Genomic DNA, 14,964 nt, shown 5'->3' on the forward strand with positions numbered 1-14,964 from the left:
GTGTGTGTCTGACTGAGTGTGTGTGTGTGTGTGTGTCTGACTGAGTGTGTGTGTGTGTCTGACTGAGTGTGTGTGTGTGTGTGTGTCTGACTGAGTGTGTGTGTGTGTGTGTGTGTGTCTGACTGAGTGTGTGTGTGTGTGTGTGTGTCTGACTGAGTGTGTGTGTGTGTGTCTGACTGAGTGTGTGTGTGTGTCTGACTGAGTGTGTGTGTGTGTGTGTGTGTCTGACTGAGTGTGTGTGTGTGTGTGTCTGATTGTGAATGTGTGTGTGTGTCTGACTGAGTGTGTGTGTGTGTGTGTCTGATTGTGAGTGTGTGTCTGATTGTGAGTGTGTGTGTGTGTCTCTGACTGAGTGTGTGTGTGTGTGTCTGACTGAGTGTGTGTGTGTGTCTGATTGTATGTGTGTATGTGTGTGTGTCTGTCTGTGGCTGTGAAATTTTTTGTATCATTCCATTTGGGCTGTGGGGGGTGCTTAATGTCTGAAGGAGTCGACTGAAGGCTTCTTGTCCTCTGAAAAAGCATGCAATTGGTCCACTGATGGATACATCTTGATATTTGTCTAGTGTGTTCATTAGATGGTGAAATCCTCTTTCAGTGCCTCTGTGCCTGTTTTCGTAGGCAGTTAGCTTCTGGTATGCGTGCCATTAGCGTTAGCCACACTTCTAGGCCTCTTTTCTTTTGGAAAGAATGATAAAATGTATTTTTATTTAAAAAATAAGTGTATATATTTTTTTGTATTCGACTAAGACAGGGGTCGGCAACCTGCGGCCTCATTTGGCTCTTTAGCCAATCAGCTGCGGCTCCCTGGCCCAAAAAGATTATAATTATTTTTTCCCCCCTCTTATTTTGGAGATCGATGTCATACTGTGACACTAAAATGAAAAAATATTTCATCAACTAAGATATTTAGTCAACAAAAGGCTTACCTTAGTGATATGTGGTGCGAAATTTGCGAACAACGAAATATTTTTCTTTTTATTTTATAGATTTTCCACAAATAAGGGAAGGACTCTAATAGAGCTGCATAGTTCAGGGTTTTATTTCAAAGTAGGTCTACAGATCCCAGTGTTTTTTCTCCTTGTCTGTGTTTTATTTCAAAGTAGGTCTACACATGGTAGTATTTTTTTTAAAGTGGACTACTTTTTATTTTATAAATGTTCCACAAATAAGGGAAGGACTCAAATATACCTGAATAGTTCAGGGTTTTATTTCAAAGTCGGTCTACAGACACCAGTGTTTTGTCTCCTCTTCATAAGAGTTTGAGGTTTTCCTTTGTTATAACAGGTAAAAACAGCAATTAAAAAGTCAAAACCTTAATTTTTTTTGCTTTATAATCCCATTAATGCAACAAACTGTGTGCTATAAGTATAAAGTATAATAAATCGCAAATTACTTTGGGTATGCAATTGTCAGGCGTTTTATGCTAAATGTGGGGTATGCTTGGGGATATATAAAACGTTATACACTGTGTTATCATTTTAAGGGTAAATAGGTTGTGCGGCTCCCTGAGCAGTTTATTTTGTGGGACGGGGGAAAAGTGGCTCTTTTGATAGTAAAGGTTGCTGACCCCTGGACTAAGAGGTTGGCAGTCGACTACTTCTCCTTTCGATCGATTAGTCGACTATTCGACTAATAGGGGTCAGCCCTAGTGTGCGTGATATGGTATGTGTGTGTATATATGTGTGTGTGTGTGTGTGTGTCTGACTGTATGTGTGAGTGTATGCGAGTGAGTGAGTGTGTGTAAGTGTGCGTCTGTGTGTGTGAGTGTGAGTGTGAGTGTGTGTGTGTGTGTGTGTGTGTGTGTGTGTGCGTGCGTGCGTGCGTGCGTGTGTGTGTGTGTAAGTGTGCGAGTGTGTGTGTGTGTGTGTGTGTGTGTGTGTGTGTGTGTGTGTGTGTGTGTGTTACCCTGCAGGGCGGTGAGCCTCTCGTTGGTGAAGTCGTTGTCCGCCTGCAGAGCTTCTATCCGAGCCTGAAGCGCCTGCTCTCTCTCCTCCATCTCCTCCATCTTCACCTGGAGCTCCCTCTTCTCACTGGCTCCTCTCTGGGACAACTCCTCCTGACGGCCCTCTGCTGTCTGGGGGGGGAGGGGGGGGAGAGGGAGAGGGAGAGAGAGAGAGGGGGGGGGGGGGGGAGAGAGAGAGAGAGAGAGGAGAGAGAGGAGAGAGAGAAGGAGGAGAGAGGGAGGAGAGAGGAGATAGAGGAGAGAGAGGCAGAGAGAGAGGAGAGAGAGAGAGAGCAAGAGAGAGAGGGAGGAGAGGGAGAGAGAGGGAAAGGGAGAGAGAGAGAAAGAGAGGGAGAGAGAGACAGAGAGAGAGGGAGACAGAGAGAGAGGGAGACAGAGAGAGAGGGAGAGAGAGAGAGGGAGAGAGACAGAGACACAGAGACACAGAGAGAGAGAGACAGAGACAGACAGAGACAGAGACAGAGACAGAGACAGAGACAGAGACAGAGACAGAGACAGAGAGAGAGAGAGAGAGAGAGAGAGAGAGAGAGAGAGAGGATGGTTAATGAGGATGGCGTGGTCGAGACCAGTGCAGCTCATTTCCCAGAGTCGGTGATGAAGAGTAGGTCGTTGAGTACCTTTACGAGGGAGGGTGCATACATTTACATTTACATTTAGCTGCCGCTTTTATCCAAAGCGACTTACAAGTTCTGTACGACAAGTCATCAGGAAGGGCACAACTCTATCAACTGAGCAGAGTCCAGCTAGTCCTGTCTGCCCTAGTAAAGCCCTTTGTGAAAAACCTGGGCGTGCTCTTTGACCCCGAGTTTAGGAGTTTAGGCAGGTGAACTCGGTGGTGAAGGGGTGTTTCTTCCAGCTCCGGTCCATAGCCAGGATCAAGGCCATTCTCTCCCCCTCAGACCTTGAAAGAGTCATTCCCGCCTTCATATCCTCACAATTAGACTACTGTAACTCCCTGTACCTGGGGCTTAATAAGTCAACCACAACTCCCCCAAAACGCTGCTGCTAGACTGAGTACCCAGAAGAGAGCTCACATCACCCCTGTACTTGCCTCCCTCCACTGGCTCACGGTGCGCTTTAGAATAGACTTCAAGGTCCTAATGGTTGATTGATTGATTGATTGATTGATTGAGTAACAATGTTCATCAGTGTTGAGTGCTAAATTGTAGGTTAGTATATTAGGACAAGTGCATGACAGTAAGGTTAGTTAGGGTTAGATTTATTTTTAATTTGTTTCATTTCAGATAATGGTTGAAGAAGTGCGTCTTTAGTCGACAGCGAAAGATTGGACGTGATTCGGCTGTCCTAACTGGGGTGGGTAGTTCATTCCACCATTGTGGGGCAAGGACTGAGAATAGGCGGCTTCTCTTTGATGACCCTCCCGGAGCTCGGATAGGAGTAGGTCTGAGGCGGCCAGAAGATGCAGAGCGTAGGGGTCTTGAGGGTGTGTAGTTAGAGACCATTGACCGGAGGTAGGCGGGAGCGATTCCCTTTGCTGCACGGGTATGCCAGGTCGAGCGGATTCGTGCGGCAATGGGGAGCCAGTGCAGGTCCCTAGGTGAAGTGCAGGCTGGAGTTTCTCCAGGATGTTGTTACGTGGAGGTAGGGGAGCTACGGAGCAGTTGACTGAGCCTTTTCCAGTCGTTTGGACAGGAATGGTCGTTTGGATATCGCTCTGTAGTTGCCGAGGAGGGCGGGGTCTGACCTTGGTTTTTTGAGGAGGAGCTGGACTACTGCATGTTTAAACCCTTTCACTGCCGCATTACCAAACGGTTAAACCCTTTCACTGTGACAATACACAGAAGGTTAACCCTTTTTACTATCACAACTACCGACGTTAACCATCTGTAGTGTGGCAGTGAAAGGGTTAAAGGGGGATGGAACCCCGATAGAGAGGATGCGTGGACCGACTGTGTGGAACACCTGCGTGAGGAGGGGGGTGCGGGGCCAGGGGGGATGACGCAGACAGACAGACAGACAGACAGACAGACAGACCTTGATCTTGTCTGTGAGGTCTTTGATCTCGTTGACAGCAGCTGTATGTACTTGTTAGCGAGCTCCCTCAGCCTCCTCCTGACCGCGCTCAGACATCTCCTTCAGGTGGGTGCACTCATCCTCTGTGTTACTCAGAGAACGCTGAGAGAGAGGGAGAGAGAGAGAGAGAGAGAGAGAGAGAGAGAGAGAGAGAGAGAGAGAGAGAGAGAGAGAGAGAGAGAGAGAGAGAGAGAGAGAGAGAGAGAGAGAGAGAGAGAGAGAGAGAGAGAGAGAGACAGAGAGAGAGAGAGAGAGAGAGAGAGAGAGAGAGAGAGAGAGAGGGAGAGAGAGACAGCGAGAGAGAGAGGAGAGAGAGAGAGTAAAAGACAAATTGGATTCTTTTTTCTCATTTGTATTTACCGGTACATTACATTTTCTTTTCCTCCTTCTTATTCACTCTTCTGTGGTGTCGTTCCCTCGCCCCTTATATTCTTCCCATTTTTCCCACTTTGACCCAAACTTCTCCTCCTGTAACCTCAGCATAATGTGTAACAAGTCTCTCCATTTCTTGTATCTCCTCTACTATTCCTATCCACTGTTCCCTTGTCGTGGATCTTCCTTGTACCATAGTCTGGTTATTGCTTTTTTTTTTTTGTTTTTTTTTTTTTAAACTTTGACCATTCCGCTGGTTCTTTTTGCGTTTTATCGCTTTTTCTCTGGTCAAGTATGACCGACAGAAACAGGTTGAATGGGGGTACAGATGGGGGGAAAGACACTCTGAGAAAGTACGGCTTGTCCGGGAGTCGAACTCGCTACCCCAGATCCGTGACGCGCACGGTTGTCCCCGACGCCGAAATAGCGTTCGAGGTACGCGGTGAGCTACTGGAGCTCCCCTGGTTATTGCTTTTTTACTTGCTACTAATAGTATCTTTATCAGATATTTGTCTTCCCCCTGTATATATTCCTGTGTCAGGTTCCCTAGATATAGTACCAAGCCTGTCAGAGGCACTTCGTATCCTATTATTTCATGTATTGCCTCTCCTATTCCTTCCCAATAGTTTCTTAATTTTTGGCATTCCCAGAAGATGTGTGTGTGATTTGCTCCTTCTTGCCCACACATTCTCCAACATGGTTTCTGTGTTGGTGCATACTTGCCCTTTATCTCTGGTGTAACTGAGGGGTACAATTCCCTGACTGTATTGATAAGTATGGTATCATTAAACCACTACCGCTTTATGTACTTTAACTACTGGCCATACAGTACACGATATCTAAATATGATGAACACTTTCCCACAATGAAATCGGGTCCACACAAAGGTAATAATCAAATATTTAATATATAGCAAAAGGTACATATAATAGTTACTATTACATTTATGATTTGAATGCACTTGTAAGGCAAATGAGTACTCGTAGGCAAATCAACACTGAATGTCCAATCTCTGGTTACGCAGGAAGCAAGTATACAACCTGGCTCTTAGGGAATTATAACGATGGCACACTTAATGATTATAGCTGGATATACTGTAGGGGTCCTCCCGGTTGTAAGCCGGTAGGGGGGGTAGGAGAGCCGTCGGCTGTATCCCGTCTGGTCAACGATGTCTAGGGAGACCTCAAGTACAGAAGACAGTGCAGTAGAATCTTGATCCACAGATGAATACACCTTGGCTCTCTTGTAGGCTGTAGCTGTAGCTCCACAATGAAGAAGAAGCGAGGCGACCTCAGTCTGGTCTGAGCGCCGTCTCACCTTGACTCCTTTCGGGGTGGATCCAACACTCACCGGTGTTGGCGATTATCCGCTCCACAAATCAAAGTACCAAAGCAAATATATATTCCATGCCGCATAGGGCTCAGCAGTCGTCGGGTAGGTAATCCAATGTACAGGTCCACTCGGTCCTCGCCTAGAACTCCTCGGATGAAAGCACCACGCGTGGTCTGCCCAACCTGGCTAAGACTCTAGATAACACGAGGAAGCGACGGGGATGCTGCTCACTTTAGAACTCTAACCGCACGATGCACCATACATAATAGACTATTATTACTTAATAGAAATACGGTGCCAAACTCTGACAATTCAGTTATCAATTCGCACGAGGCCTCGATGCTATTCTAAGGCCAAACAGGCCATACTACACCGCACGCGGTATCGTGGGGTGAGGCTTCACGTTCTGTTACTTAGTTGGGTAGAAGGGTAAAGGACTAAGGGATAAGAGGACTTCTACATTTACTTGCGCCATATTTATATGCACAGTGAACAAATAGTGCCACTCTCTTTTCGGTAGCCGTATTCCTGCGCAGAGCCGGGGCTAGTAGGGACATGTTTCGTCGGTACCATTGAACTTGGCTCCAAGGGGCTGGTCTCCTGGCGCCAGGTCCTTGTCCAATAAGAGAATGAACTATTATGGGCTATAGTAGACTAAAGGGATATTCCGTGTATATGTACAAGGAATATACAAGGGATATCAAACGATATACAAATACTATTCAATATATATCCATAAATAAATATATATATTCGGTTTAATCTGATCCTTCACAACATCTGGTGTTATGAAGAATCTAATTATGTTTTTCCACCAAAACTCCCTCCATAACCTTGAACCCGAGTGTTGTATCTTACACATGTTGTACCATTCCTCATCCGTTATCTCAATTTCTAATTCCCTTTCCCATTTTTCTTTTATGTATTTTGTTTGTAATACATTTTGAGTTAATTTTCATAACGCGATAATTAGCTGTGTAATTAATTAATCTAATTATCGCGTTATGAAAATTAACTCAATTAACTCAACAATAATAATAATAATAATGTTAACAACATTTTTTTTTTATCTCATTCATTCCATAAGAACGTAGAATACACAATTACAGACTTTTCTTTTTTTATATGGTCCATTTGCATGTTCTTGGTATCTGATTCTAGGGACATCTATGGATCTCAGGGAATGTATTCCCAGTGTCAGAAATACAGTGTCTGTTACTAGGCTTGAGTCAATTGTAATGAACCAAATGAGAATATCAATAAAAAATATTTTATCTTTGACTGAATAACACACAATGCTCAAATTGACCAGACCTGAAAAATCTAAGCAAATTAATAGATGGAAGATGATTAAACAGAAGGTTTTATAGATACAGTACTGAATTCTGCCATCCGGACACATGCTATTTGAAATATGATTATAGAATATAGAATATCAGGCATAAAATGGTTATGCGATTAAAATGCGATTAATTGGATTAATTAAGTACAAATCCTGTAAATAATTAGATAAAAAAATGTAATCGCCTGACAGCACTATATATATATATATATAATATATGTTTCTCCTACCTTCACCTCAGACAGTATATGTTTATATTAGGGCTGTCCCCGACTAAGGATTTAGATGGTCGACTATGATAGGCCAAAATTTGCCGTTAGTCGACTATTGGTCGACTAATAAAAAAAAATAAAAAAAATATATAATTATTAAAGAAATATATATATATATATATATTTTTTTTTATATCATTCCATTTGGGCTGTGGGGGTGCTTAATGTCTGAAGGAGTCGACTGAAGGCTTCTTGTCCTCTGCAAAAGAATGCAATTGGTCCACTGATAGATCTTGATATTTGTCTAGTCTAGTGTGTTCATTAGATGGGTGAAATCCTCTTTCAGTGCCTCTGTGCCTGTTTTCTTAGGCAGTTAGCCTCTGGTATGCGTGCCGGCCTCTTTTCTTTTGGAAAGAATGAAACAAAAATATATATATGTATAATTTTTTTATAATTTCTTTTTTCTTTTTACTAAATGGTTGGCAGTCGACTACGGCTCCTTTCGACCGATTAGTCGACTAATCGAATAATAGGGGTCAGCCCTAGTTTATATATATGTGTCTCCTACCTCCACCTCAGACAGTATATGTTTACGGTATATAAATATGTCTCCTACCTCCACCTCAGACAGTATAGAGCTGGGCCGCTAACGGCGTTAACGTGCTGCGTTAACGCGATACTATTATCGCGCGATAATATAATTAACTCATTAATCTAAAAAATTAAATAAAAAAAATATATATAATTTTTCTTTTTTTTTTACCTTTATTTACCCAGGGTAGGTTCGCTGAGCACAGATGCTCTTTTTCAGGAACGCCCTGCTTCACATTCACACAGTTCCATTCACACCTGGGAGCTGCCCAGTACAACCACAGTTGACACCATTGGCCACTGAGCAACTCCACTGGAGCAGTTGATTTGCATTGGCACCCAACGGGAAAAATATTATAGGCACTATAAGTAGACATCGCTACATAAAACAAGCTGGTCTGCCTGAGTGACTGGTGGAAGAAAGAGAAATAGAGATTGGACTGATTGAGTCAAGCCATGTCACATAGTTCAAGTTTGAAATGCTTCTTTCTGTTTTGCTCCCGAGAGTGTGCTAGATACTGTACTGGTAATATTATTTATTTTTGTTAACTTCTGAATAAAACAACTTATAAGTACATCTTATTGAACATTATTTTGATATTTCATTACCAATTATCATAGCAAAACAGCTTTTTCAAACAGTCTGTAATGCATTTTGGAAACGGGAGATGGGCTCATGGTGTAATGGGCCACCTGGCCTGAGAAACATAAGGAGGAAAGAAAAAGTAAGGACTTACTTCTGGTCATTATTTGGGTAGAACACATATTTTGAATGCCTTCGGCAGGTTTTTTTTTATTTTTCTTGAGCCATTTTAATCTAGATTAATCTAGATTAAATCCAGGATTGCAGATAGATTAATCTAGATTAAAAAAATTATCTATGCCCACCTCTAGTTTATATATATATATATTTCTCCTACCTCCACCTCAGACAGTATATGTTTATATATATATTTCTCCTACCTCCACCTCAGACAGTATATGTTTATATATATATATATATGTCTCCTACCTCCACCTCAGACAGTATATTTATATATATGTTTCTCCTACCTCCACCTCAGACAGTATATGTTTATATATATATTTCTCCTACCTCCACCTCACAGTATATGTTTATATATATATATGTCTCCTACCTCCACCTCAGACAGTATATGTTTATATATATATATGTCTCCTACCTCCACCTCAGACAGTATATGTTTATATATATATGTCTCTTACCTCCACCTCAGACAGTATATGTTTATATATATATATATGTCTCCTACCTCCACCTCAGACAGTATATGTTTATATATATATGTCTCTTAGCTCCACCTCAGACAGTATATGTTTATATACCGGTATATATATGTCTCCTACCTCCACCTCAGACAGCATATGTTTATTTATATATATGTCTCCTACCTCCACCTCAGACAGTATATGTTTATATATATATGTCTCCTACCTCCACCTCAGACAGTATATGTTTATATATATATATGTCTCCTACCTCCACCTCAGACAGTATGTTTATATATATATGTCTCTTACCTCCACCTCAGACAGTATATGTTTATATATATATATCTCTTACCTCCACCTCAGACAGTATATGTTTATATATATATGTCTCCTACCTCCACCTCAGACAGTATATGTTTATATATATATATCTCTTACCTCCACCTCAGACAGTATATGTTTATATATATATGTCTCCTACCTCCACCTCAGACAGTATATGTTTATATATATATTTCTCCTACCTCCACCTCAGACAGTATGTTTATATATATATTTCTCCTACCTCCACCCCACAGTATATGTTTATATATATATTTCTCCTACCTCCACCTCAGACAGTATATGTTTATATATATGTCTCCTACCTCCACCTCAGACAGTATATGTTTATATATATATATACGTCTCCTACCTCCACCTCAGACAGTATATGTTTATATATTTCTCCTACCTCCACCTCAGACAGTATATGTTTATATATTTCTCCTACCTCCACCTCAGACAGTATATGTTTATATATATATTTCTCCTACCTCCAACTCAGACAGTATATGTTTATATATATATTTCTCCTACCTCCACCTCAGACAGTATATATTTATATATATATGTCTCCTACCTCCACCTCAGACAGTATATATTTATATATATATTTCTCCTACCTCCACCTCAGACAGTATATGTTTATATATATATTTATATATGTCTCCTACCTCCACCTCAGACAGTATATGTTTATATATATATTTATATATGTCTCCTACCTCCACCTCAGACAGTATATATTTATATATATATTTCTCCTACCTCCACCTCAGACAGTATGTTTATATATATATATATTTATATATATGTCTCCTACCTCCACCTCAGACAGTATATGTTTATATATATATGTCTCCTACCTCCACCTCAGACAGTATATGTTTATATATACGTTTCTCCTACCTCCACCTCAGACAGTATGTTTATATATATGTTTATATATATATTTCTCCTACCTCCACCTCAGACAGTGGAATGGAAATGGAAACAGCACGGCACAGGACAAGAAGGCCCTACAGAAAGTGGTGCGCTCAGCCGAGCGTACCACGGGTATTGCACTACCCCCCCTGCAGGTTCTATACAACAAGAGGTGCAAATCCAGAGCCTGCAGGATAATGAAAGACCCTCACCACCCCAATAACAGCCTGTTTCAGCTGCTGAGGTCAGGCAGACGCCTGCAAATCCTAGCTACTAGGACAGAGCGGCTTAGGCTCAGCTTCTTCCCAACAGCCATCAGAGCCATGAACAATGTACATTGAGTGCTCAGAACATTGAACTGTCCACACACAAGCACACATGAACACACACACGACACGCACACTGTGCACGCTCACACACGAGCAGCCACTTAACACTTTAACATGAGCGGGCACACACTCATGTCGCACACACGCACACTTATGGCCAAAGGAAAGGACACTTTAAATTAGAATAACAGGAACAGTGTATTGCACTACCAAAGCTAACTAGCATGTCACACATGCGCTGTAAATAACTATGTACAGATACCGAGATGTCACTCCATGTTACCTGCTATCTGTTACTGCACAATGTTGTTTCTTCTTTTGATTCTATTATATGTACCACTGTATTGCACATCGTTGCGGGCAAGACCACCCGCATTTCATTGTATACCTGTATGCCGTGACAATTAAAACTCTTGACTTGACTTGACTTGACTTGACTTGACTTGACAGTATATGTTTATATATATATGTCTCCTACCTCCACCTCAGACAGTATATGTTTATATATATATCTCCTACCTCCACCTCAGACAGTATGTTTATATATATGTTTATATATATATTTCTCCCACCTCCACCTCAGACAGTATGTTTATATATATGTTTATATATATATTTCTCCCACCTCCACCTCAGACAGTATATGTTTATATATATATGTCTCCTACCTCCACCTCAGACAGTATATGTTTATATATATATTTCTCCCACCTCCACCTCAGACAGTATGTTTATATATATATTTCTCCCACCTCCACCTCAGACAGTATATGTTTCTATATATGTTTCTCCTACCTCCACCTCAGACAGTATGTTTATATATATGTTTATATATATATTTCTCCCACCTCCACCTCAGACAGTATATGTTTATATATATATTTCTCCCACCTCCACCTCAGACAGTATGTTTATATATATATGTCTCCTACCTCCACCTCAGACAGTATATGTTTATATATATTTCTCCCACCTCCACCTCAGACAGTATGTTTATATATGTTTATATATATGTTTCTCCCACCTCCACCTCAGACAGTATGTTTATATATGTTTATATATATATTTCTCCCACCTCCACCTCAGACAGTATATGTTTATATATATGTTTATATATATATTTCTCCCACCTCCACCTCAGACAGTATGTTTATATATGTTTATATATATATTTCTCCCACCTCCACCTCAGACAGTATATGTTTATATATATGTTTATATATATATTTCTCCCACCTCCACCTCAGACAGTATGTTTATATATGTTTATATATATGTTTCTCCCACCTCCACCTCAGACAGTATATGTTTATATATATGTTTATATATATATTTCTCCCACCTCCACCTCAGACAGTATGTTTATATATGTTTATATATATGTTTCTCCCACCTCCACCTCAGACAGCTTGCGCACCACCTCGATCTTCTCCTGCAGGACTCTCTTCAGAGTCTCTTTGGCCGTCGTCTCATAGTTGTGTTTGTCTTCTTGCAAATTCAACAACTCCTTACGTATCCCTTCTTCTGTCTGGGACTGAGAGAGAGAGGGGGGGGTGGGAGAGGGGGGGGGGTGGAGAGAGAGGGGAGAGGGGGTGGAGAGAGAGGGGGGGGTGGAGGGAAGCGTTCAGAGAGAGAAAGAAAAGACGATAGTGTGTACAGTATAGAGTGTGTACCTTGGAGTAAGCTGGCTGTGTGTGTGTGTGTGTGTGTGTGTGTGTGTGTGTGTGTATATATAGTGTGTACCTTGGAGTAGGCCTGCAGCTGGCTCCCCATCACCTCCAGTCTGGACAGCAGACGGTCCTCATCGATCAGCGCCTGGAGACGACAACACAACACAGGTCTTTACTGTGTGTCCTCCATGTTGGAAGAAACAGCTGCTGTGTGTTGATATGTGAGAATATAGTATCAACAACATGTGTTGTGATGACTGGGTCTTGTAAACCAGTGGAACAGTGTGATGTGACGCTTAGAGATGTTATTACTCCTTTGCACCACTAGGTGTCAGTGTGGTAGGTTCTGATAAGTAGAGCAAGAACAAGTAAGAACTCCAACTCCTCATTGAACCACCGAACAAAACAAGTAATATCATGGTTTTCCAGTGTTTTACCTTTTATTATTACTTATTAACAGATATTACTGTTCCACTGTGACTCGTTTAAAGATCCAGTAATAAGACACCAAACGATGATGTTTCTGTTGATATATTTATCATTATGTCAACACACAGCAAGTAAGCATTGTTTTGCACACAGCCACCGTTGTACCATGTAGACAAAACAATGGTTGCTAGGTTACAGGCAGCCATGCTGGAAGAAAAACAACATTCTGTTTCATGATAATCATTTTCATAATTACCCCCCCCCCCCCCCCCCCCCCCCCGCACACATCTCTTTCTTAACTCATTTTCAATACCTTGTAAAAATAATCCCTGTTCTCCGGTATTTATCTACATAAATGTCTCCTATTTCCGACAGCCATCAGACTCTGTGACGCATCACGGTGCCTCACTGCATGTTTAGTTGGCGTGTATATGAATGGAAGAGGAGTTGAAGGCTTTAGCGTTAGCTTAGTTAGCAGTTACTTACAGAAGCGAAGCACTTTCCTTCTGTAAGTCCACACAGTCCTGAAAGCGATGTCCCCCAGGAGACACACAGCACACTGACAGTCCGTGGAGAAATCATATATAACCTACAAGTCCAACCTCCGCTGAAAACACTGTCCTCACTCAGGGGCTGCAGCGTTGTCTGCATCAGGCGCACCGAGTGACGTCACCGAGCCAACAGCGTGGACTGAACATTAAGCGACGCACATTAGTTCCATTCTTCAGACAGACAACAGTAAAGCTACACTTCTCCTCTTCCTCTCGCTCTGACCTCTGACCTCGCCGCGGTGTTCTCCAGCTCAGGGGTCAACCGCAGGGCGACGGCACGATACGCAGCGTGTGATTGGCTGAGAGTTTAACGAGCTCTGGCGTTTCTTTAAAGAACATAAAAGTATGTATTTGCAGGGTCACTCGGAGTAACGAGAGGAGGCGGAACGACGTACGCCCCGGTGTGTGAACGCGAGGCGAGCGTGAAGCAGGGGCCTCCGTGCTCAACGAACCCACCCTGGGTAAATAAAGGGCAAATAAATAAATATAACTATGTGTACGCATGTATATAACATACAAACTTTTTAATACCGGTTTTGGCATGGATTACCATAGCAACACAGCTTCAAAGCATTTGGGTCAGCCCTAGTGCGTATACTATATGGTATGGTACTATGTACATTATATAGTATGGTAGTGTCAGTGTGTATAATATATAGTATGGTAGTGTCAGTGTGTATAATATATAGTATGGTAGTGTCAGTGTGTATAATATATAGTATGGTAGTATAGGGCTGACCCCGATTAGTCGAATAGTCGACTAATTGATCGAAAAGAGCCGTAGTCGACTGCCAACCTCTTAGTCGAATGCAAAAGAAAATGTACACAAATTTATTATAATATATATATATATTTTTTTATCATTCTTTCCTAAAGCAGAGGCCTAGAAGCGTGGCTAACGCTAATGGCACGCATACCAGAAGCTAACTGCCTACGAAAACAGGCACAGAGGCACTGAAAGAGGATTTCACCGTCTAATGAACACACTAGACTAGACAAATATCAAGATGTATCCATCAGTGGACCAATTGCATGCTTTTGCAGAGGACAAGAAGCCTTCAGTCGACTCCTGCAGACATTAAGCACCCCCACAGCCCAAATGGAATGATGAAAAATATATAATAATAATATTTATACTTTATTCTTTTTTTTGCATTCAGGGGGGTAGTCGACTACCAGTCGACTATCGGCAAATCAAAGTCGACTATCCAAATCGTTAGTCGGGTACAGGCCTATAGTATGGTAGTATTCGTACTATATAGTATGGTAGAGTGTATACTATATATTATGGTACTGTGTACATTATATAGTATGGTAGAGTGTATACTATATATTATGGTACTGTGTACATTATATAGTATGGTAGAGTGTATACTATATATTATGGTACTGTGTACATTATATAGTATGGTAGAGTCAGTGTGTATAATATATAGTAATAGTATGGTAGTATGTGGTAGTGTACACTACCTGCCAGCTGCTCTCGGAGGCCTCCTGTGTGCTCTATACTATATAGTATGGTAGTATACACTACCTGCCAGCTGCTCTCAGAGGCCTCCTGTGTGCTCTATACTATATAGTATGGTAGTGTACACTACCTGCCAGCTGCTCTCGGAGGCCTCCTGTGTGCTCTATACTATATAGTATGGTAGTATACACTA

The 14,964-nt window shown here is 41.7% G+C and overlaps 1 protein-coding gene across 1 annotated transcript in view; it reads right to left on the reverse strand.

The window, feature by feature from the left end:
• LOC311229892 (filamin-B-like) overlaps positions 1 to 14,964 on the reverse strand; it is a gene marked incomplete at its 3' end in the record, with an annotated part of 367,515 nt that overhangs the window by 250,711 nt on the left and 101,840 nt on the right. The window contains 6 exon segments of the mRNA XM_084315961.1: positions 1,906 to 2,074; positions 3,959 to 4,003; positions 4,006 to 4,029; positions 4,031 to 4,099; positions 12,047 to 12,187; positions 12,397 to 12,468. Coding sequence (XP_084172087.1) covers positions 1,906 to 2,074; positions 3,959 to 4,003; positions 4,006 to 4,029; positions 4,031 to 4,099; positions 12,047 to 12,187; positions 12,397 to 12,468 — 520 coding nt within the window.

This window comes from Notolepis coatsorum (genome assembly GCF_963971535.1).
Source record: "Notolepis coatsorum genome assembly, chromosome: 6".
Lineage (NCBI taxonomy): Eukaryota > Metazoa > Chordata > Actinopteri > Aulopiformes > Paralepididae > Notolepis > Notolepis coatsorum.